The sequence below is a fragment of the Medicago truncatula genome, chromosome 4 (genome assembly GCF_003473485.1).
Source record: "Medicago truncatula cultivar Jemalong A17 chromosome 4, MtrunA17r5.0-ANR, whole genome shotgun sequence".
Taxonomy (NCBI): Eukaryota; Viridiplantae; Streptophyta; class Magnoliopsida; order Fabales; family Fabaceae; genus Medicago; species Medicago truncatula.
In genome coordinates this window covers 46,983,978-47,008,253 of record NC_053045.1, presented here as the reverse complement: position 1 = coordinate 47,008,253, position 24,276 = coordinate 46,983,978, and the positions used below count along the sequence as shown (strand labels likewise).

At 32.2% G+C, this 24,276-nt stretch overlaps 3 protein-coding genes across 3 annotated transcripts; 1 reads left to right on the top strand and 2 right to left on the bottom strand.

Moving 5' to 3' along the window:
* The first annotated feature begins 695 nt into the window (after positions 1–695).
* Positions 696–4,005, top strand: LOC25493462 (PI-PLC X domain-containing protein At5g67130). Its single transcript, XM_013601963.3, has 8 exons — positions 696–882; positions 960–1,082; positions 1,444–1,581; positions 1,738–1,836; positions 1,943–2,246; positions 2,337–2,560; positions 2,660–2,746; positions 3,440–4,005. Exons 1-8 carry the CDS (start codon positions 763–765, stop codon positions 3,629–3,631), a joined length of 1,287 nt encoding a protein of 428 aa, XP_013457417.1. The 5' UTR covers positions 696–762; the 3' UTR covers positions 3,632–4,005.
* Positions 4,006–11,353: 7,348 nt separating this feature from the next.
* Positions 11,354–14,399, bottom strand: LOC25493461 (caffeoyl-CoA O-methyltransferase 2). Its single transcript, XM_013601962.3, has 5 exons — positions 14,241–14,399; positions 13,938–14,017; positions 12,936–13,080; positions 12,038–12,169; positions 11,354–11,936 (listed from the first exon to the last, which is right to left on the bottom strand). The coding sequence occupies exons 1-5, from the start codon at positions 14,334–14,336 to the stop codon at positions 11,643–11,645; spliced, it is 747 nt and encodes a 248-aa protein (XP_013457416.1). The 5' UTR covers positions 14,337–14,399; the 3' UTR covers positions 11,354–11,642.
* A 3,088-nt stretch (positions 14,400–17,487) lies between these two features.
* LOC25493460 (caffeoyl-CoA O-methyltransferase 5) lies at positions 17,488–20,274 on the bottom strand. Its single transcript, XM_013601961.3, has 5 exons — positions 20,117–20,274; positions 19,939–20,018; positions 18,430–18,574; positions 18,109–18,240; positions 17,488–18,013 (listed from the first exon to the last, which is right to left on the bottom strand). The coding sequence occupies exons 1-5, from the start codon at positions 20,204–20,206 to the stop codon at positions 17,720–17,722; spliced, it is 741 nt and encodes a 246-aa protein (XP_013457415.1). The 5' UTR covers positions 20,207–20,274; the 3' UTR covers positions 17,488–17,719.
* Positions 20,275–24,276: the final 4,002 nt, after the last annotated feature.

Here is a 24,276-nt window from a genome sequence, read left to right as displayed (position 1 = left end):
CCCATGAACACCCCTCGAAATTATTCACTTTAAAATGAATTTTGAGAAATGATATATGTACATCCATTTTTTGACAACTTTTTGACACTCTCTCATACTCACATTATATTATTAATCTCTCTCTTCCTTTTTTTCTCTCTATTGTTTTGGACCAATAGAAAGAGAGTAAATAAAAGTTGTCATCAAAGTTGTTAGATATGGTTGAACAAATATCATAATTCATGAATTTTACTTGTCCTCCACAACCTCGTGCTTGGTTGGACGCTGTCCCAAGACAAACAACTTCAAAATATTTCTAAAATTCACTCAAACATGTCGTCCACAATGTCTTAACAAAATTATTTTAACGCAAACCATGTTTTCCACAATGTCTTCCCCAAATTTTTAATCCATTACCAATTAACATGTATTCTTATCTTATTTCTCTTTCAAATTTTTAAAATGAAATTGAATGATCCTGATCCAATAAAATAAAATAAAAAATATTTTAACTACGTACACTACATTTCTTAAAAAAAAAAAAACTATGTACACTACATTGTTGTATAATTATTTTACATATATCAAACTATGTATTGTTACCTCTTTCTATAAATATAAAAATACATGACATAATTGTACATAATTGAATTAACAAATTGTAAAATCAAAAACTATTTTAAAAATACAAGAAAGTGATAATTACCCATCACTATAACTTGAACACTTGAACTATCTATCTTTGGTTCATTTCATAGTGCTTTTCTGCAAAAGTTACCTACCATGTATTCACATTACCGTTCAAAATGCAGAGCACTAACTACCACCATCTTCTTCCTTTTACCACTCATCTCTTCCCTTTTCTTCACCTCTTCCACCGCTTGCTCTAACGGCAATTGCCAGGTTCTGTTTTTTCCTTTCAACTCAAGAGATCCATCAAAATTTGCATTCTTTCTTTGATTCTTAGCTGAATTTAGCAGGTTTTGGAAGCTTGTTCTGCTGCTACGGATTGTGGGTCGGGGCTTTTTTGTGGTAATTGTCCTGCTTTGGGTTTGAACCAACCCATCTGTACTAGAGGGCAACCTGTAATTCCCACATCTGCTGTACGTTCCTTCTTTTTTGTTTTAGGGACTTTCATTCACTTTTGTAGCTAAAAAAAAGCAAGTGGGTTGTTAAAAAATTTAAGCTTTTTGTGATATATGATGCACTGATACTGACACCGGACACGATGCTGACATGTTTGACATTGGTAAAAATTTGAGAATATTTGAATTGTTGAATGTATAGGAATCAGATACTAGACATGACACTGACATGTTGACACTGGTAATAACTATATTTGAATTATTGAATGTAACCACACGTGTCAGAGTCAGATACTAGACACGACTTTTTCAATTTGAAGTGTTTCTGTGATTGTGATTGTAATTGTGATGATAATTTAGCTTTTGAGGCATGCTGCAGGTGAATGGATTGCCCTTCAACAAGTATTCATGGATAGTGACTCACAATGCCTTCAGCATTGTCGATTCGCCGCCTCTGCCTGGTGTTCAAAGACTAACTTTTTACAATCAAGAAGACACTGTAACTAATCAGTTGAGGGTATGTGTATATTGTTAACAGTATTGTGTTTTTAATTGCATGCTTTTTTTGGATTAAGTTGGATTTTATTATAATTCAGCTTGACAGTGTTTTTAAGTATATTTTTGTGTTTTGGGAAATTAATTACTTGTTTACTGTTTGTTTTTGATGATATAGAATGGAGTGCGAGGACTAATGTTGGATATGTACGACTTTGAAAATGATATCTGGCTCTGTCATTCGTTTCAAGGGAAATGCTTTAACTTCACTGCCTTTGTAATCTAACTCTAGCCCTCTTTGTTATACTGCTTTTACAATCTAAAATTGCATTTTGTGGTTGCTATGTGCTTTCGTGGTTACATTGAAATGTTCTTGATTTCAGCAACCTGCAATCAATACTTTGAAAGAAGTAGAAGCATTCTTGACACAAAATCCAACTGAGATTGTTACCATCATAATCGAAGACTATGTACATACTCCAAAAGGGCTGACTAATCTTTTCACAAGTGCTGGATTGGATAAGTATTGGTTTCCCGTGTCAAAGATGCCGAAAAAGGGTAATGATTGGCCCACTGTAACCGAGATGGTTCAAGCAAATCACCGACTTGTTGTTTTCACTTCTGATGCTTCGAAGGAAGCTGGAGAAGGAATAGCTTATCAGTGGAAGCACGTGGTTGAAAATGAGTGTAAGCAAAATATCATTTCGATGCACACACACACAGACACACACACACACGATTTGTAATGAAAAGACTCATAATTTACTTGTTTTTCAGCAGGAGACCCCGGAGTTCAGAAGGGTAATTGCCCTCATAGGAAAGAATCAAAGGCATTAAACTCTAAAAGTTCGTCGCTTTTCTTGATGAATTACTTTCCAACATATCCAGTTCAAGCTGACTCATGCAAAGAGCATTCCGCTCCACTTGCTGAGATGGTGAATACATGTTATAAAGCTGCAGGGAATGTGGTGCCTAACTTCATAGCTGTTAACTTTTACATGGTATTCCTTAATGTTCATTGTTGTTAATAGAAACTTATTATGATACTTATATAGCACACACGTCGCAAACAATTTAATTCTGATTGAAATTTGATGCAGAGGAGTGATGGAGGCGGTGTTTTTGATATTGTGGATAAAATGAATGGCCACTCATTGTGTGGATGCAGTACAGTTGCTGCTTGTCAGGTTTGGCTATGTTTCTTGCCTTTACCGTTAGCGTCTGAAGCTTCAGATTTCTTTTAATTACTTGTTGCTGTGTGTCTTCTATTCCCAAACTAATAACTGGAAACCTATTTGATTATTGTTTTACACCCTGTAGAAATTTTCCAGATTTTGATAATTTACAAACTTTAATAATAATTTATTTGAAATGTTTGTTCACATGAGAAGAATATCCAGAGGATATTCTTGGAAGCTTGATTATGTTTTGTTGAACATTAGATCACGGTAATATAAATTGTCCTTCCAAACATAGGATCAGATAATTGGTCAGTCAGTCACCTCATTTAATGTTCATCCACATTTTTTTGGGGTATAAATCTGTGCTGTCAAATGTTGCCGCAGTAGCGCTATAGCGTAGTGGAATTTGAACAAATTGCTATTGTTTTGTAATAGTACAAAATATTGTCAGGTTTCGAACAATCAGCTATTTTCAGTGATATGCGATTGACAACACTGATATAAATCTGTTTCTATAATTCTTGAACTGACAATAATTTGATAGACAAGAAAGGTTTAGTCACTTGAGGGTGAAGGTGAATTTTCATTGTGTATTTGTGTTGAAAGTGCTGAAAACATCATTAATATGTTTGAATTGATTGTATCTCAAAATTTCATTTTAACCATGTTTAACGGTTACGCGATTACTGAATTTTGCAGGCAGGTGCGTCCTTTGGATCTTGCAAGAACATTTCTGTACCTAATACAAGTCCAGTGAGCAACACTGGTGGAGTTGGAAGCTTTAATGGATCTGTTCAGTTCTCTAAATCTGCTTCGCCTGTCCATTACCCAAATTGCGTGTTTGTCTTCTTGTTTTACTTCCTGCTTATTGCAGTCTTGTTGAAACTATGATCACTAAGCATTATCATATGGCTCGAGCTATGAAATTCATGGAACTGTTGCTAGGTTAGGAAATTTGTAATGTGTTTGGAAGCTTTATCTTCCGCCGGTGTCACCTTGCATTTGTGCTAAAGGTACTAGCTTTGAGTTAACCCTGTGTCTAGGTGTTTGCACCGTATATCCAAACCTACGCTAGATAAGCTTTTCTTTATGCTTAGGCTAAATTCATGGATATTTAAGTCATCTGTGGTAAAATGTAATCAAGTGAGATCAAGATCTTATCTGAGCTATAAGCAGTTCAGGTATGTTATATTCTTTGGCTGTAGAAATCAAGTTCTAAATATTGCAACTTTTTTGGATGCTTAAACTTTCACTCTTTTCTGTCATTGCACTCTTTTATTGATGTGGATCTAATGGACCAGCTATGATTAGGTAATCAAATTCTTTTGAATTGAATTCATTTAGGTGCTTTAATGATACTACAAATTTTACATGTTATATAGAACACTTACTCATCAATCATATCACGGTCAAGTTGGATTAAATGTTTTTTTCTCCCTCCTGTGAAGTTTGTGATTCCACCAGCTATAATTGGTAGCTTTTTCACCTTTGTTTGTATAAACAGCATACTTAAGCGCTTATGGCATAACCACTTATCATATAAGTGCTTATGTATAACTAAGCTATTTCTATTACAAAAGATAAAACAATGTCAAACTGTTTTCATTAGTTATATGTTTTTATAAGCTATCCTGGAGAGCTTATGAAAATAAACTGAAAACCAATTATAAACATGTTACATGTCATAAACTGTTTTCATAAGCTCTCCTAAACAGTCATGTGTTTACATCATTAGATAAGCTCAATTAAGCCAATCCTAACATACCCAAAATGAACTTAGCTGTTACTGTTTATGGTGATGAGTTCATTTTTCCAATGGTTTCAAAAAAAGTGGAAGAGTTACTTATGCCAAATAATTGAATTCTGTGTTAATGATTTATGCTGATTGAAGTTGTGACTTCTGTATTAATGATTTTAAAGTATAATTGAATTCAATACTGTTGTTGCTTTATAAGCTTTCAGATGTATCATGGAGGGGTTCATTTATATGTTTCAGTAATGACTGCATATGCATAAGAACAGATGACTTGACCAATGATATCCTGTGGCAAAGTACACTCTTTTCCTTCTTTATGTTGTGTCTGTCACTCTGTACATGATTTCTATGCCTTTAGGAAATTAGGATATTTATTTCATTATGTTATTTAGGATATGGATATTTTTTATTGGTTCACTCTTAACTTATAAGATATGAATCAAATGATTGAGTTTAAGTAGTTAATGAACTCATCAAGGACGAAATGTTCAGGATTCAGGAGAACCTGAGTTTGAATCTTAGTTAGAATAATTATTGGCTAGATTTTACTTACATTTCGGCTTAACTCCAGACCAGCGATGTTCGTGCTCATGAGAACATGAGGGTCAAGGAAAAAAAAAGCTTAAAATGAAAATGTAATGTAAAAACTAAAGGGAAAGGGAAGAGAAATTCATAAAAATATGTTTATTGGTTCACTTTTAAATTAGAACACAATTTAGTCCCATCATTTGATGATATATTTTTATTTTTATTTTGGTTACAAGCTTTAATATTCACTCATTTCAATACGAGCTTATAACTTTTATTGATAAGTTACTTCAAATAACGTTTGAGCTTAAAACTTATCATATTTTCCGTCAATTTTACGCTTATTATTTTAACTAAAACATTTTACTCTTTACATTTAGTATAATTTAAAATAAAGCAGGTATGTAATAAACTTATAATTGCAAGGCAAAAAAGAAAGGGCCGTCATCCCAATCCCTACAAAAAAAAAAAAAAAATGAATCACTATTACGGGAGAAAACTTATAACATTTTACTAATCAAAATGTGTTCAATGAGGTATTTCTACCATAATTTGGAAACTAACTTGAAATGTGGTCGTCTTTGCAAGAGCGTGAGGGGTCATTCACTTGTCTCCTCACACTTAACACTAGAGTGACAGTGTTAATAAAAAGATGAAAATAAGTTTCTACAATGGCGTATAATGTCATCAAAATCACCTAAGTCAGTTGAAAAGGACGAAACTATCAACAACTACCTTTGAATCTAACTCAAAATCATCTGATCTCAAATTTAGCTCATGAATCCAATTGAATGTAATAGTAGTAAAACAAGCGCTTCCCCAACATGAACATAACATCTTGGCGACAACCGTTCAATTTTGGCTAAAACAAATCCACCATTATCATCTTTGACACATACGCCAATTTCTACCTTATTACTCTCGGTGTCTAAGGCTGCATCGCCGTTGCATTTAAATCTTCCTACTGATGGCTCCGTCCACCTTACAGTAGTTGCCGCTCTGTGCTGGTGTGAGCCTCGATTCTGAGCATCTCACAGGCTGCGTTCTAGCTTGCAGTTTGATCCACTTCACAAGCAAAAACATGGCTCTACAATTCAGCAACGTTGTTTCAGATGTTATTGTTTTATGTTGTTTCCAGATATTTCGTATAATGGCGGCGAAAGTAGGTGTATTTTCTATGGTGAGCAGCTGCAGAATTTAAACAATTACCACAAAGACATCTGATTCATTGTCTGCAATATTGTATAACATATTAAAATAATGAATCCTTCTCCAAATACTTTGACTGTTGGACATATGAAAAAATATGAATATAGAGTGCATTATTCATATTTTTGTCCAACATCTGATTCCATTGATTGGTCCTACCTTGAAGTTGTCATGAAAAAAATGAATTTTCCTACCTTATGGCGTAAGTGGATTAAGGAATGCGTCAGTACGGCCTCAACTTCTGTTCTGGTTAATGGTAGCCCAACAGATGAATTCAAATTTGAAAGGGGGTTGAGACAAGGTGACCCTCTTTCACCTTTTCTATTTTTAATAGCAGCTGAAGGGCTAAATGTCATGATGAAGGCTCTAGTAGAAGTTGGCCTGTTCTCTGGCTACAAGGTTGGAGCAAATAATCATGTCTCCATCACTCATCTTCAATTTGCTGATGACACCTTGTTGATTGGGGAACGAAGCTGGGCCAATATTAGAGCTCTGAAGGTGAACTTCCACAAAAGTATGTTAGTTGGTGTTAATATTCATGATTCTTGGTTGGCAGAGGCAACCTCTGTTCTTAATTGTAAATTGGGAAGAGCCCCCTTCCTTTATCTGGGGTTGCCTATAGGTGGTGATCCTCGAAAAAAAAAAATTTGACAACCGTTGATTGACCATATTAAATCAAGATTATCAGGTTGGAAGAGTAGAAATATTTCGTTGGGTGGCCGTTTAGTTCTCATAAAGTTTGTCTTGTCCTCTCTTCCGATCTACTTTCTGTCCTTCTTCAAAGCTCCCGCATGTATCATTTCTTCCCTTGAATCTATATTTAATTGTTTTTTTTTGGGGGGGGGGGGGGGGGGGGGGGGTTGTGAAGAGGTTAGGAAAATTTCTTGGATTAACTGGGACACTATTTGTTCCAAAAAGGAGGAGGGAGGTTTAGGAGTGGGAAGGATTCAGGAATTTAATTTAGCTTTACTTGGTAAATGGTGTTGGCGGATGCGGGTTGAAAATAGGAGTTTGTGGTATAGAGTTTTATCAGCTAGATGCGGAGAGGTAGAAGGTAAAATCGCCAAGGAGGGGCGGTTTAACTCTGTTTGGTAGAATAATTTGATAAATGTTAAAAATGGGGCTGGTGTGGGAGTTGGTTTGATGATAATGTTGGGTGGTAGGTAGGAGAGGGTGCCCAAACTTTATTTTTGTGGGATCCTTGGATTGACGGGCTAGTTTTGAAGAATAGTTTCAGCCGCCTTTTTGATCTTGCTACTAATAAAATGGCAACGGTGGCTGGAATGTATTCTTTGGGGGGGGGGGGGGGGGGGGGTTGAGGGTTAAGTTTGGCAGAATGTTGTGATATTTTATCTAATATTGTTTTGCAGCCTACTAATTATGACAGGTGGATTTGGCGCTTGCATGCCTCAAACTGTTATAACATCGCAAGTGCTTATAATCATCTATTGACATTCGCCAGTAACAATTTGGCGGTTACACACATGACTGAAATTTGAAATAAGGAAGTGCCTCTGAAAATCAGCCTCTTCGCTTGCCGCTTGTTACGTGATAGATTACCAACAACGGACAATTTAATCAAAAGACACATTTTACATCCGAATGTGCATTTATGCGTGGCTGGATCCGGCATGATAGAGATGCAAAACACTTATTCCTCTCTTGTGATTTTTTTGGCAAACTTTGGTATGGTATTTCTCATTGGCTTGGTTACCACTTAGTGTTTCTTGAAAATGTATCAGATCATTTATATCAATTTGGCACCTTTAGCGGCTTTTCTAACAGCAAACGCTCAGCTCTTAATCTTATTTGACTATCTTGTGTGTGGGTGATCTGACTTGAAAGGAATGCTCGAATATTCCACCAAAAAGAAGCTTCTTTTAATCAATTGTTAGATAAAATTAAGCTTCAATCATACTGGTGACTGAAAGCGAACCACCCAAGTTTTGTTTTCTCCTACCATTCATGGTGGTTGAACCATTTACCTTGCCTGCGAATATTTATGTAACAGAGTAGCCTTTTTTGTTCCTGTTTTGGCCGTTTTGACATTCTTGTAATTAACTCTTTCAGCTTGGGTTTTGGCACTGCTTGTGCTGAATTCTTCAGACTTTCAGTAATTTAATCCATTTTAGTTTCTTAAAAAAAAAAGTTAGCTAATCTTCTTATATATTAAAGTTAACTCGTAAGCCCTAATTTTAACCTAAAACCTATTGCATAATTTTACTGTTTTAACTATAATGTTCACACCTAATCTCCTATTTTCATGAAGAACCCTAATGCTCACACCTAACCTTCTTATCTTCTTATATATTAAAGTTAACCCGTAAGCCCTAATTTTAACCTAAACCCTATTGCATAATTTTACTGTTTTAACCCTAATGCTCACACCTAATCTCCTATTTTCATGAACAACCCTAATGCTCACACCTAATCTTCTTATATATTAAAGTTAACCCGTAAGCCCTAATTTTAACCTAAACCCTATTGCATAATTTTACTGTTTTAACCCTAATGCTCACACCTAATCTCCTATTTTCATGAACAACCCTAATGCTCACACCTAATCTCCTATTTTTATGAACAAAGAAAATCGACATCGCTTTATTTCCCCTATTTCTTCAACACAAATCACCCTATTTCTTCAACAAAACAAATCGCCCTATTGGAATAAAAGGGTTTTGAAAGATTATAGCAACATTTTTTTTGTTAATATTACACTTTTCATCCAAATTAGAACTGAACTCTCTTTGTTAAATATCTACCACAAAATGCACCAGAATTTTGCAATCTATATAAACAGGTGGAAGAAACATTTCAACAAACAGTTAAAGGGTATCATTTACGGTAAAGGCCAAATATTCGATAAAAGGAAAATTATTTAAATAAAACATTTTACATGTTGAGGTTAAGAATGAGCTATTTTTAGGTACATAATATAACATTAACATATAATTTTTACAAAAGAATGAAGTAACATTTTGTCAAAAAAAATAAAAATGAAGTAACATACCAATAATATAACATTGACATATAATTTTAACAAAAGAATGAAGTAACACATGATTGATAAAAATTAATATTTTTAAGGTGAATAAGTGTGGTATCTGAGGTTCGAATTCCAACATCTTGATATATTTGGGACCACATATTTCATTCTCTTTGATATATATTAAAATTTGTTTTTGTCTACTATATCTACAATGTATATGACCCGTGCGGCAGCACAGGTGGAAAATCTAGTTTTTATAAAATAAAAAAGAAGAAGGAGTCTAAAAGTGCATATAAATTAAACTGTATTGCGTAAAAGTCACAATTATCAATTACTTTCATTAAAATCGATTATATTATAAAAAGAATTACTAGAGATGATTGAGAGAATATTTATCCAAGAGCGCTCTCTTACTTGAACATGTTATGTTTGACGACCGGAGAAAAGTTTTGATATCCACGGTTTTTTTCAATTTATACGTATCTTGTGTAAAAAAAAATGCACACATACATCTAATCATTTTGCTATATTAAAAATTAAGCCAATAGTAAAGAAATCAAAATCAAGTCTAGAAGAATATTATGAGGATGACATGCATCGGTATTGCTAGAGTATTTCTTATTTTTTATGAGTATTGCTAGAGTTTTTTTTTTTTTTTTTACATTTTACTAGAGTTCTTATTATGAGAGAATGATATATTTTAGATAGAAGTAGATAATAATAGGCTTAATTGGACTTTTGGTCCCCTAAGTAATTTGTTGTTTTTATTTTTGTCCTATAACTCGTAAAATTAACGTTTTGGTCCCTAAACAATGTCTCCGTTAGTCAAATTAGTCCATAACCGTTAACTTTAACTTCAAATGCCTTAAGTGAAATAAAAATAATGTGGTCCACCATAGATCTTATTAATTCTTTTAATTTTAACCATTCAATATTTTTTTATGAAAAAGTGATTGTTAGATCGTGAACATCTATTGTATCTTACGGTATACCATCAATAGCTAATTTTTTTTCGGATTTCATCATCTCCTTCCTTCATCTTCTACCTCATCTTCATACCCTCTTCATCAAAAATCCAAAATCCAGAAGGAAAAAAAAAACAAATCTATCACAAATAAAAAACATAACAACACTCAAAATCATGAATGATTTTCAGATCTATCACATGTTTTAAACACAAACTCATACCCATAAATTTCAATATCTATCAACACAAACTTATAAATTCATTCCGGTCATCCATCATAAACAATCGTTACACCATCTTTTCGAATCCCGACTAGGTGTGACAGTTGGTGTGTATTGAGGTGAATTCATGCATAAAACAATTATTCATGAACTTTATAAAGGAATCAACAAACCGTTAAATTAACATAGTTAGTTTCATCCTAGATTTGTTAATTTAAAGTTAGTTCAACATATTGAAAACTAACAAATCACTATAAATTGTGGTTTTTTTTATGCTGATGTTTGGAGGTTTTTTTAAGGTTGTTGGGGTTCGGTCTTGTTGTCGTGAAAATGAAGGAGGAAGAGAAGAGAGAAGGTTTTGTTTTATGTTGTTCTTCTTCACCATTTTCATTTTCAGATCTCTCTTTTTTTGTCCCCTAATTCATTCCTACTTCAACTTCTTCGATTTCAATCAGATTTTGTTTCTACTTCTCAATTCACTCACCCATTTGAAATGATTTGTTCCAGAAATTAATCATATTTGTTTTTGGTCTCACGTGGTGAAATGAATAGTGAAGAACAAGATTCAAGGAGATGATTTCTTGTTTTATTACAATCATGTTGTTTTATTTTGTGTGATGGTTGTTGTTTCTGGAAATTTTTTATGAGTTTTGTATGAATGTTTATGAATGTGGTGTTGAAGAAGATGAAGAAGGGGAAGGAGGAAGATAAAGAAATGGAGAGAAGATGATGGAAAGTGAAAACAATTAGGTGTTGACGGTCCACTATTAAACGCAATGGACACTCAATCAAATGGTTAAAATCAAATCAAAAATTTTAGACATTAAAAAGCTAACGGTGGGAACTAAATTGACTAACGGAGCAAAACAAGAGGGACTAAAACGTTGATTTTACAAATTATGAGACCAAAATGAAAACAACAAATTACTTAAGGGACCAAAAGTCCAATTAAGCCATAATAATATTATATTATAAAGATCCAACTGAAGAACGAAATAATAAAAATTAAAAATACAACAACCATAGGGTTTGGCCACCAGTACATAAAAAAAAAAAATAATAATAAAATAAAAAATTACAAAAGTGAGAAGTACGTAGTAGGTGAAACATTCATTTGGATCCTTTTAAGCTTTACCAAACTTTTCCAATGGACAAGAATGAAGCAAAGATCAATATCAATAACAAGAAACCAAATTCTTCATACACACAAATTAATCATCACAAAGGAGGGATCAGCTGATGCGGCGGCACAGGGTAATGCCATCACCGACGGGGAGCTGACAAATCTCGACCCTTGAATCTTTAGCTAAATATTTGTTAAGCTCAATCACATGACCACGTAAACGTTTAACGAAATCCAGCATAGGAGCATCATCTGGAACAGCAACTGATCCAAACCATAAAGTATTATCATATCCAATCAATCCTCCAACTTTAACAAGATCAATTATCCTCTCATGATAGTTTAAGTAATTATCCTTATCAGCATCCACAAAAACAAAATCAAATGCCCCCTTGTTATTTTCCTGCAAAATTAATGGACACCAATTCAATTAATTTTTTTTATCCTAAGGTTGTAAAACGTGCATGGATGAAATAAAGTTGGTGGCAAATGATGCAAACGCACGTCTTGAATAAGTTGGTCAAGAAGAGGGAGAGCAGGTCCTTCTCTAAAGTCAATTTTGTGAGCAATTCCAGCTTTTTCAATTATTGGCAATCCCAGCTCATAGTATTCCCGACTCACGTCCAAAGCCAATACCTGATAAAATTAATCATCAATCATGAGTTAATCATTATTTCATGATGATTAGTTAGGAGGATATTTAATTTTAATTATATATGTATTCCTTCTTACTTAAACAAAAATAATAATAATTATGTGCCGTTCAATATCAATTCTTAACAAACTTCAGCCTATTTAATTTAAGATTTTAACAACTCTTTTTTTTTTTTTTAGTAAAAAACGGAAGAGTGGTTCGCTATGTCATCATCACATGACTCCGTTTTTAATGTTCTTATGAAACACAATGGAGACACCCATTTTTAGGTTCTTAAATGGGTCTCACGCGTACACATCACTCATTTATAATTTTTTAATATTAGTACCTAATAAGTATTAAATCCCTCCAACTCAGATCTCACACAAAGTTCTTAAATGAAACCCACTAATCAACTATCAATAACTTTATATCATTACATTTTAATTTTTTAATATTAAAAAGTGCGGGCCCTACTTAAAGTTGGGGTCTTAATAAGACCCCGAGTCTTATAAGACCTTAAAAAAAATTCACCCCAATGGAGATACCTAATAGGTACCGGGTTTTAAATGTTTAAGACCCTCCCATTGGAGATGGTCTTAGATGTTTGACGAACAATATTATTATTTTTATTATTGGTATGAATTTCATTAGGGAATATAATGTCTCTCCGTTCCTAACTAAATAAAATAAATATCACAATTACAATGACAGTAATATGCAGTGCAATAGTAAAATTTAATTATATTTTATAAGGTCGAGCCTTACCTTTCCATCAGAAGGAAGAGCAAGAGCAGTGGAGAGAAGAGAGTAACCAGTGTAGACACCAATTTCCATTGTGTTCTTTGCATTGATGAGCTTAATCAACATCCTTATAAGTTGTCCTTCATCAGCAGGTGTGGCCATAAGGTTCCTATGTTTACATCATGTATATTATTAATTAATAGTCTTTCTGAGAAGCTAAAGTTACAACAAAAATATATTGATAATTTTGTCCCCGTCCAGTCTTTTGATACAACAAAAAGTCTTCCTTTGCTTGAAATTGAAGGCTAAAGTTAATTTATGAACAACACTAACACATCTGGGTATGTGAGATGTCTTTTACATAATAAACCGTGAAGGTTTTGCACAATACCCCAAATCATACACTACTTAATAAATATGGCTTGAGGTCGAAACATTGGTGTAAAGTCACAAAATTGAGACTAAACTCAATTTATAAACAAACATCCATACTTCTCCATCAATTAATTAGTCACCTTTTACAAAGTCACAAAATTGTGTGGTCTTTGCACAAGATCACAAAATGGAGAATGCTTTGAAAATGTGATTTGAGGTTGGAACAAATTTCATAATGTCATAATTTATTACATATATATAGTACAAGTATAGGTGTAAAAGAAAAAACTAGTGCTAGTATATATTTTTGCATCAATAATATAGTTACTGAAAAAAAAAATGTATTTGATCATAACCTTAATTTTTATAGAGGATAATCATAATCTTAATTATTAAATGAGCAATTATCACTATCCTTTACTTTGTTTTTTTTTTTTGGATAGTCGGAGATTTGAACCGCGGACTTTGCATATTTTATGCGTTATCCTTATTAAAGTAAATATATATCCATCCACTAACTTTAAAGTTTAAACAAGTCAAAATAACTAAATAAGCATTCCCAAATTAGCATTCAGTACTTATTATGGAACACACAAAATTGTTTTTTTCTTTCTTTATAAGGAGAGACAAACAATTAAAGTATGATCTTACCGAGGATGTTTTTCTGTCATCTCACGAAGCTCCTTCAAGCAAGGGTGTTCATTTGGAAACACACTTGTGTCAAGTATATACTGCACAAGTTTTTTTATTTTTTTTATGACAAAGCAAAATTTAAGTGTTAGCAAATATAAGAGACTTAGCAATTGATGAGTTTAAATTGCAACTAGTAAAAATCTTGAACAAGATTTCCTATAAGTAAGCAAAGATTAGTGCAATATGTGAAATTTCTATATGTCTCAAAAAAAAATTATTAAATTAAAATAGATAATAATTGTGGTCTTGTAGAAAGTGAACCTGATAAAGTGCATCACTCTGAAGGAGAGTCTTGTGAGCAAGATCTGTGTGTCCAATGATTTGGTTTTGTTGTTCCTCTCCATTATTGATAGCCATCTCTTGTGTTCTTGTCTTAATATTTTTTCTGACTATGAAACCACTCTCGATGATGAAGAATAAAGCTCCAAAAAGGTGTCCAATTTATAGATAAGAGTGAGGTAGGTACCATAAAAAAAAATTATATATTTTTTTTAAAAAAAGTTTATGTGGTTGGATTCACAAACTCTTGGAAGTAGGTTTCAAAGTTCATATATGCCGACAAAGATATTTACATATCAGACACTAACGAGATTTTTATACTGGTTGTCTGAACTCGTAAAATAAGAGCTAATTTTTTTTTAACTGAATCGATCAACGTTTGAAATATACAAATCCTTTCATTTTCATTAACCGATACTCCCTCCGTTCCATAATAACTGAGTCATTTACAAAAAAAAAAAATGTCACAAAATAATTGAGCCATTTCACTTTTCAATATAATATTAACTATTTTTTCCTTTTATAACTCTAATTAATACTACTTTCACCACTCTCAATTCAATATATTCTACTTTACATTTATGATAAAGAAGAATGCACCAATACTTGATAAAGACACTCAAATTCTTTTTTTTTTCTCTTTCATTTATACATTTTTCTTAATCTGTGTGAAATGAGAAAATTGTTCAATTAAACTAAAACGGAGGGAGTATAATTTAAAGTAATATCTAAAAAAATGTTCGTACAGCTAAGAAGGCTCGGTTGGTAAGAAGTAGCCGGATAACAGAAAATTTCTTTGATATATTCTGAAATTTGATTGAGTGTACACTTAAAAGAAAAACTTAAATTTATTTGAAAAATATTAAATATAGAAAATGACACAAATATTAAATGATTAGATGATAGATAAAAACGCATCCAATCTATTTGTGTTTGTTTAATGGTGTTGACTAGAATCTTAAAGTGTAAAGTATCATGTTCGATTATCTTCAATAACAATTTCAGTGGATTAATTTGATTTTTAAAAAAAATAAAAACGCATCCAATCAAACTTTAAAATATTACCAATTTGCTCACCTATAATAGATTCTTTTCCATGAAAAATCATATAGGCCAGTGTTGTTGTCAACCAAAGCCAGGGAGACATGTTGGAAAATAAAGTTCTTTAGTTAACTGCTATGCTAATAGTAAATAGAAAATGAAATATCATTCAATCATTTTTTATTTTTTTTGAAGGAAAATATCATTCAATGATATTCATTGAACATTTGTAAATCTTATAAACGTGGGAGGCACTAGGTTGCTCACAGAATAAAAAGATAAATAAAGCATATATTAGCTCATGTCCAACAGATACAGAAATTAGGTAGCAAGGACCAAAAAATTAAAGGAATATATAACTAGTTGTCCAGGCCTCCAGGGGAGGTTAGGTAGTAAGGAACTTGGTCTTGTATGTGGTAAGTAGCTTAGGTCCGTTTACTTTTTAATAAAAATATTTAGTTCTCATTTTTTATAATTTTGTGTTTCTTAAATTGTTAATAAAGAGAAGGAAACTTTTTTTTTTTTTGAAAGGGAGGAGAAGGAAACTTGTATAGTGAATAATTGTGATGGATACGATATGAAAGTTAAGCAGAGAAGAATGTATTTTAAAAACAATAAGAATAATAATTTTGGTGCAAGAGTTTTAGTACAACTTTTGTTTTTCTTTGTATGTTCTATTTTGTGACTCATAATCTAACATTCCTTGTGCTGGTTAGAATTCATTGTGATTTTAATAAATTCCATTTTTACTTCTTAAAATCAAAAAGAAAAATTGCATTGTAAAGATTTAGAATTTTATTCGCCAAGATTTGCTAAAATTGTAAAAATGCTTCTTAAATTGAACTGTGTCTATCAAAATAGTAAATCCATTTATTTTTCCATTAGAGTGGATGAAGTGATATGTGAACCGCTTACGTGACAATCTACTATGTTAATGCAATATTAGTATATTACGTAACCATTTTGTCCAAAATAATTTTAGAGTTCATCCAACATTAGTCCTCTTTCTCTTTCTCTTTTCTCTCTCTCCCTCCCTTCTAATCCTCTTCTTTTTTTTTTAGGAAACCATCGATTTAGTCTCTGTCTTTATAAATCACTTTTAAATTAGTTATGACTCTATTAATATTTTAAAATAGTCACTGTCTTTGTCAAAAGTTTCTCAATTAGATCATTGTCTTTATGTTTTTGTCGCATGACAAGACTTAATTGAGAAACTTTTGATCAAGACAGAGACTATTTTGAAATATTATCAAAGTTTCTCAACTAGATCTCTGTCTATATATTTTTGTCACATGACGAGTGACTTAATTGAGAAACTTTTAACAAAGACTATTTTAAAATATTAATAGAATCAATGACTAATTTGAGAGTGACTTACAAAGATCAATTTGGTGGTTTACTCTATCATTTTTCCTCTTCATTTCTTCTTTAGACCTAGTTTGGATTGATGGAACATAATGCAGTAAAGCGAAATTGAATATAATGGAGCATAATGGAATAAAGATTTCATCCCACTATTTGAATATTATATGATTATTTTCATTCCAGTGTTTGGGTAATGAACAGAACGGAACAAATTATATATTTTTATTTTACTTTTACCCTTGTTTTAAAAAACATTATCATTATGTAATTTTATCTCCAACCATCCAAACAAAAGTTCATAGAGCATCCTAATCCCTACGTTGATTAAGCATGTTAATCAAATATTTACTGATAAGATGGTTTGAAGATTAGATTAAACAAATGATCAGCCATCAAATCCTCTATTGCTTAGTGTAAAATAATTTGCACATTTTCTTTCTCAATGTTGACCTAGTTTTACGTTGAATTAACACAATAGTTTTGATCAATCTTTTGAGTCAAAACCCTTTCTTAAATTATAATCCCTTAATCTCTTAAGTCGATTCATAACGGTCGGAAGTATTACTAGTTCGTTAATCCCTAAGTCAAGCAAACATACAACTTTTTGTTAATATTTACAGTCACCAGATGTCAAATTACTTTTCTTCATTAATCCTAATTTGAAACACAATATAGATGAAACAATTTTTGACCGGACTTTAGTTATTTCTCAATAGAACTTCGAATTACTAAAACCCAATATTCCTATGAATCGAAGGAATAACACCAAAAAGATTCAAACTCATTATATATAAAACTTAAAATTATTTCAAACTCCAAGCAATAAATTTGATACACTCGAATCTTCTCATATATATTATTATTCTCTTTAAAATTAATTCAAACTCTAGGATTTTTTATAAATTAAAAATCTATAAAAATTTATTTCAATCATAATCCACGTCGTCTATTGTTGTTGTTATACATACCATGAGCCATAGCTTTATTAAAAGTTTAAATACTTATGATAAAAATCCAAATATTCTCAATGCAAACAAATTGCCAAGAAGGAGAGATCAATAGATGCGACGACATAAGGTAATTCCATCACCTACCGAAAGCTGACAAATTTCAATCCTTAAATCTTGAGCTAAATACTTGTTGAACTCAATCACATAACCACGTAAATTCATAATAAAACTATGCATAGGTGCATCATCTGGAGCTGCCACTGATCCAACCCATAAGGTATTATCATATCCAATCAATCCTCCAACTTTCACAAGATCAAGCACCCTCTTATGATAGTTTATGTAGTTATTCTTGTCAGCATCCACAAAAATAAAGTCAAATGCCCCCTTGTTATTTTCCTACAAAATTAATGGAGTATTTTTTTATTCTAAGTTTGTAAAACGTGCATGGATAAAATCAAATTAATCATGTTGGTGAGAAATGATGTACGCACATCTTGAAGAAGTTGATCAAGAAGAGGGAGAGCAGGTCCTTGTCTAAAGTCAATCTTGTGAGCCACTCCAGCTTTTTCAATAATGGGCAATCCCATCTCATAGTATTCACGACTCATGTCCAAAGCCAACACCTAATAAAATAAATCAGTCATGTTTTTATCTATATTATGAACCAAATACATTAAATTTTATTGATCGATTTGTCTTTTATCGAAAACATTGGAAGGAATAATTATTAGAAATCGCAAATATGCATAATAACACACAACACAATGCAATTAAAAACTTCATCCATTATATAATATAAGTTGGAGCTTTACCTTTCCATCAGAAGGAAGAGCAAGAGCAGTGGTGAGTAGAGAGTAGCCAGTGTAGACACCAATTTCCAACGTGTTCTTTGCATTGATGAGCTTGATCAACATGCTTATAAGTTGTCCTTCATCAGCGGGTGTAGCCATAATTTTTCTGTTTTACAACATTGATCTGTTTATATTAGACCATCTACAATGATTTTTTCTTTCAACATCCACTTTTTTAATTTCCAACACTCCACATCATTTTCTCTTTCTTATTCAACATTCATTCAACTTTTACCCTCTCCGATGGTTTTTCATTCAACACTCTACCCCACCACTTTTTATTTCATATTTTATTTAATTTTATATTTTTGTTTCTATAATTACATAAAATTACAATTATCAATTATAATTAAACTAAAATAATAAACACTTAACAATTTATTTTTTAGTTTTTTCGTAAAAACAAAATTAATTTAAATAATTTATTTTTATTTTCTTAAATAATTAGAAGAATTCTGGGTGTTGAAATGATTATTATTGAGATCCATTTCACTAAAAAGAAGTTTAAAACTTCAAAAGAAAATCTAATAAAAATATAATGATAAGATTAAGATAGTGAAAAACTTGGTTTTTTTTCTGTATCCAAATCAAATGAACCAAGTCTCTATTTATAGACAAAAAAAAATCATGAATTTTGGTAAAAAAAAATTGAAATGAAATAATTGAGTTCAAATTATTAAAAAGAGAAAAATTCAGAAAGCCAATCAGAATCAGCCACGTGTCACCCATTATCCACTCAACATTCTTCTCTCTCATCTGCCTGCAAGCCCGCTCGCCCCTGTTGGAGAGTGTATCACACGCGCCTGTTTTCACAAACCAAAACGCGCCACGTGTCCCTATGTTCCAGGCTTCAACTATGTTGAACTCATTCAACACCTCTCTCCTCCACATCATTTTCCCCCCACTTTCAACACTCCCAAAGGTCCCAAGTGTTGAATGATGCTTTCAACACCTCTTATATAAATGAAACAATTTTTCTTCTTAAAGAGTATTTACAAATGTATTTACATTTACTTTTCTCTAAAAGCATTAGCGGGGCTCGAATTCAAGACCGTCAAATCCAAAGTTTGTCTGAACCCATTGGCATTAATAAAACCGTTTTTTAGTCGTATGAATGTATATAATAAATATAAAATAAAAATTTATAAAATATTTCAATATATTATTGCAAATTTTATTACAATCTTAATTAATGAAATGAACGATTATCAGTAATTTATTTTTTTCTTACACGACCTAATAATTTCTTGTTTTTTTAATAACAAAGATATATTTAAAGTAGTATTAATTATATTTCAGTTTATATTACTTTGAATTATATTTATTCCAAAAAAATAAATAGGTAGGATAAATAACAAATAATAAATGATCAAGAATAGTATGAAAAATAAATCAATCAAAACTAACAACAAAATATAAAAAAACTAAAACTACAATTTTTTTTTTAACTTGGAGGTAGTATAATCTTACTGTGAGTGGTTTTCTGTTAACTCACGAAGCTCCTTCAAGCATGGGTGCTCTCTTGGAAACACACTGGTCTCAAGTATATACTGCACAATATATATAATGCAAGATATGAAATTTGATGTGTCAATTTTCTTTATTAAATCAAAATAGATATATAATTGTAGAGAGTGAATATATATACTTCATATAGTGCATCACTCTGAAGCAGAGACTTGTGAACTAAATCTGTGTGTGGAATGAGTTGCTGTTTCTCTTCATTATTGACAGCCATCTCTTGTATACTTGATGTTTTTTTGGACTATGATCAAATGATCTCTCAATGATGAAGAATTAAACTCCAAAAGCTGTCCAATTTATAGAGGTGAGTGTTGTGTCATAGACAATCCTTTCATTTTCATTAGATTTATTAAATTAATCTATAATAATAGTAATTTAAGAAATTCGTTACAGCTTTTTTTGACTAAGAAAGTTCTTGAACAGTTATAGGAGGAAAATTAAACTCCCAGATAATATTATAGTCCTCCTTGCCAAAAACATAATATTATTTTAATATTATTTTCTCTATAGTCCTATTGGCATCGTTATAAAGGGATTTCTTTGACATTAATTTTGTAGGCTTGTGCTGTTCTCGACCAAATAGTCAGGTCACATGGTGCAAAATAATGTTTTTTTGAGTACTATATAAAAATAAGAAAAAAAAGTTCACAATGATATCTAGGCATGGCAACAAAACCTATATCCACGGTTACCCGTCCGAATCAAACCCAATTTGATGGGTTTTCTCCGTTTTGACTGAATTTGAGTATGGGTATGGGTTTTCCCCAATTTCCAAACACGGGTATGGGACATGTAACGGGTATATAGGTACCCACTCCAAACCCATACCCATACCCGTCCCAAATGTAAAAAATTACTTTATGTTGATATGTATGTTATTTTGTTTGATAATTGTCATGTTAATAAAAACTACCGTTGATATTTAAAGGATTAACTAAATCATTCCGTCTAACAAATGTTAAAATGAGCATATTGTTGGATAATGTATTACAACGTTGCTCTTGGGGATGCAAAAAAACTTATATTTTTTATTAAAAAAAAATTATTCGATACGGGGATGGGGTGGAGATACCCGAACCCGTCGGGGACGGGGATACGATTCAATTTCTCATCCCCGTTGGATATAGGTAGGATAACGAGTAAGTATATAAGAATCGGGTATGGGGACGGGAAAGGTAAAACCCGTCCCCACCCCGTCCCATTGTCATGCCTCCATTAAAATCTTGTAAATTATATCAACGCGAGACGCAGGTTGTATTATAAAAGATCCTCTCAAAAAATAGAAGATGACTTTTTTTTATTATTAAAGAAAAAGATGACTTAAATATACAATTTCTGTCTTTCTCTTTTATGAATTTCATTTTGGTTTTTTTCATTTTTTTTATACTTGTTTTTAAGCATGCCATCTTTTGTGATGTTTTGCCGCTTTCTCGATTTCTCATATTCTCTCACGATGTTGGGTTAGAAGATGGGTTATAGAAAGCTTATGTATTATTCTAACTCTTTATATGGTGCAGTTAGTGACAAATAACACTTCACGGTTCTTTTATTATGCAAATATCTTGGAATTCATTTGAAATTATATTGTTAAGGATTCGACAATTTTTATTCATCCTCACTAAACTGGTTTGATAATAGATCATTTTGTCATCTTTCAGGAACCCCATCGTGTTTATAATATGCTCTATTGCGTGATGTTTTAGGTATATCATTTTCGAGGACTTAGTTTTCCTCGTTTCCTCATGTAACAAGACAAAAATTCTAAAGATATTCTAAGCAGGATACATCTAAGCCCGCAGGGCCTCAAAATTTGGAGTTTTTTTTAATGTCTTTCGTCTATTCATACCCCCTCCTATTTGTGCCATTTGATTTGAATGTCCTGTTGCGGTGATTTTCGAAGATCAAACTATTAGTTAGTATTGACTCACAATTTTTTTATTCACCACCAAACTTTAATTTTTCCAATGGAAAGGTTCAAAATAACCCACTATATTTTTTTTAAAAGATTTAGGTTCGGGGTTAGTTACGTAAAGGGAAGGTGTTAGCACCCTAAACGTCTGTAGTATCCTACGAGAACCGCATGCCTTTATTTATTTTTATGGCTATTGTTGGTTTATATGGATATTAAGTTGCTAAGCTGGGGGGGGGGGGGGGGGTGAATAGCTTTTTTAAAATATTTTGGAGTTTATTAAAATCACGTTTGATAAAATTGACTATTGAATTTGTGCACTAACAATCACAACAATTAGACAAATAACTAAAGCAATCTGAGTTAAGATTTCAATCTTAGAATTGAGAGATTCACGATTCAAATCTTATGTACAATCAAAATTCAATCACCTTGAACAATTAACAAACCTAGATACAATTTCAAACCAAACTTATATGACAATAAACCTAATTATCAATTAAAAACACAATACACGTGAAATTGAATTGGTATTGCAATTAATTGATCCAAGTAAAATTGTTTTAACCTAAATCAAATGGATTTAGATTAACCTTTTGAGAAAACACTACTTAGATAAACACTAGCAATTCTCAAATCAATTATTCAATTAATCAAGTGCAATATTGAAAATGAGAGAGAGAGAGAGAGGGGGGGGGGGGAGAGAGAGAGAGAGAGAGAGACAACACCGGTGTTTATAGCAGTTCACCCTTTTTCCTCCTCGTTAAGGGCTACCTCTACTCTACTTGATGAATTACTCCTTCACCAAAGTCATCCACTATGTAACAAATGTTGAATACAATGTGTTTACAAGAATTCCTTGAAATTAAACCTAATTTTTCAATTCCTATGTAAAACATTCCCCCAAACTTCAAGTACTCCTTGAATTTGGTGCTTCTTGAATCTTCGGATCCTTGAATACCCGTGCACTCCTTCGAACTCTTCACTCGAGTCTTTAATGCTACGTGCGGTAAACGAACCCCCTTCGACTTCAAGAACGGTTAGAAAGACCCCCAAGTCCTTTTGAGGTGGAATGAGATTATTCACTTCCTTTGAAGCCTTGATTAAGCCCAACCAATATTCTTGAGATAACCAACTTACAATCCTTACTAGCACCCTAGTGAATCCATACACTTAAAGAACAAAGTGATTCTAAGAAAAAGTGTTTAATCTTGAAGAATGTATGAACAATGAGTTTTTGAGACCTAGAGAGAATAGATGCAAATGATTCAATGAAATTGGAGTTATGAGAGGAAGAGAATATATAGTGAGGAGTAAAAAGGCACAATTTTTGCACAAAAAGAACAGAGGGAATCGATTCACTAAATAGATGAATTGATTCAGACAGGAAGAAATAACCCAGCAGAGCATGAAGAATGAGACGATTCAGTGTGTGATTGAGTCGTTTCAAGTGAACCCATAAAAAGATTGAAAACTTACTTTATGCCTGAAGGTGTTGAGTCTGATATTGTTGTCAAGTCAGAACCTGAAGTTTCTAGCTCTAAGACTTTGAATGTTTCAAAGTCAAAGAACTTTAAGGCTAAGGTAATGACCAACTCTGAATCTAAGACTTCAAAGATTCAGATTCTGAAGAGACCAGAACCTAAACTACACGTTCTAAAGAACTCGTAGTCTGTTTTCTTAAAGCCTAAGATTCAAAGAAGGAAAACAATTGTTGCTTCTTGGGATTCAAAACCAAAAGGTGTTAAACCTAAGGTGATGAATGAACAGAAGCCACCTAACTTGAAACACAAGGCACAAAAGAAGAAGAGTAAAAATTTCAGTACTAACCCTAAAGGACTCATAAAGATATGGGTACCTAAATCTGAAATTGTTGATTTTGCATATTGATGAGTCAATAATTAGTCGTTTTAGTATAATATTTAATTTCGTTTTATTTAGATTTAAGTTTATTTTATTTAAATATTATTTCCTTTTAGAACTATTTTACTTCAATTGCATATTATTATATTTCAGGAATGAATATTTGATGGATTGAATCTTGGAGCAAAAGAAAGGGGTTTGGAGCTGATTCGGAGCAAAAATACGAAGATTCGAGACAAAAATATGTCTCCCCCAAGTCAGAAGCTTGGCACGGCCCGTGCTAACGTTGGCACGGCCGTGCCACCTCCCAGGAACACCTTTTGCTGCTTTTGCTTAGATTTTAAGCTACTCTATTTTAGTTTTACCAAAAAGTCCGCAGTTTCTTGTGGAACATTCTAGTGATGTAATTGCTTAAATTTTAAGTCGAATGTAAACTATAAATAGAGTAGCTAGCCATCACATATATTCATCTTTTATTCTTGGAATTCAATAAGTGACAATTGTCTTTCTTA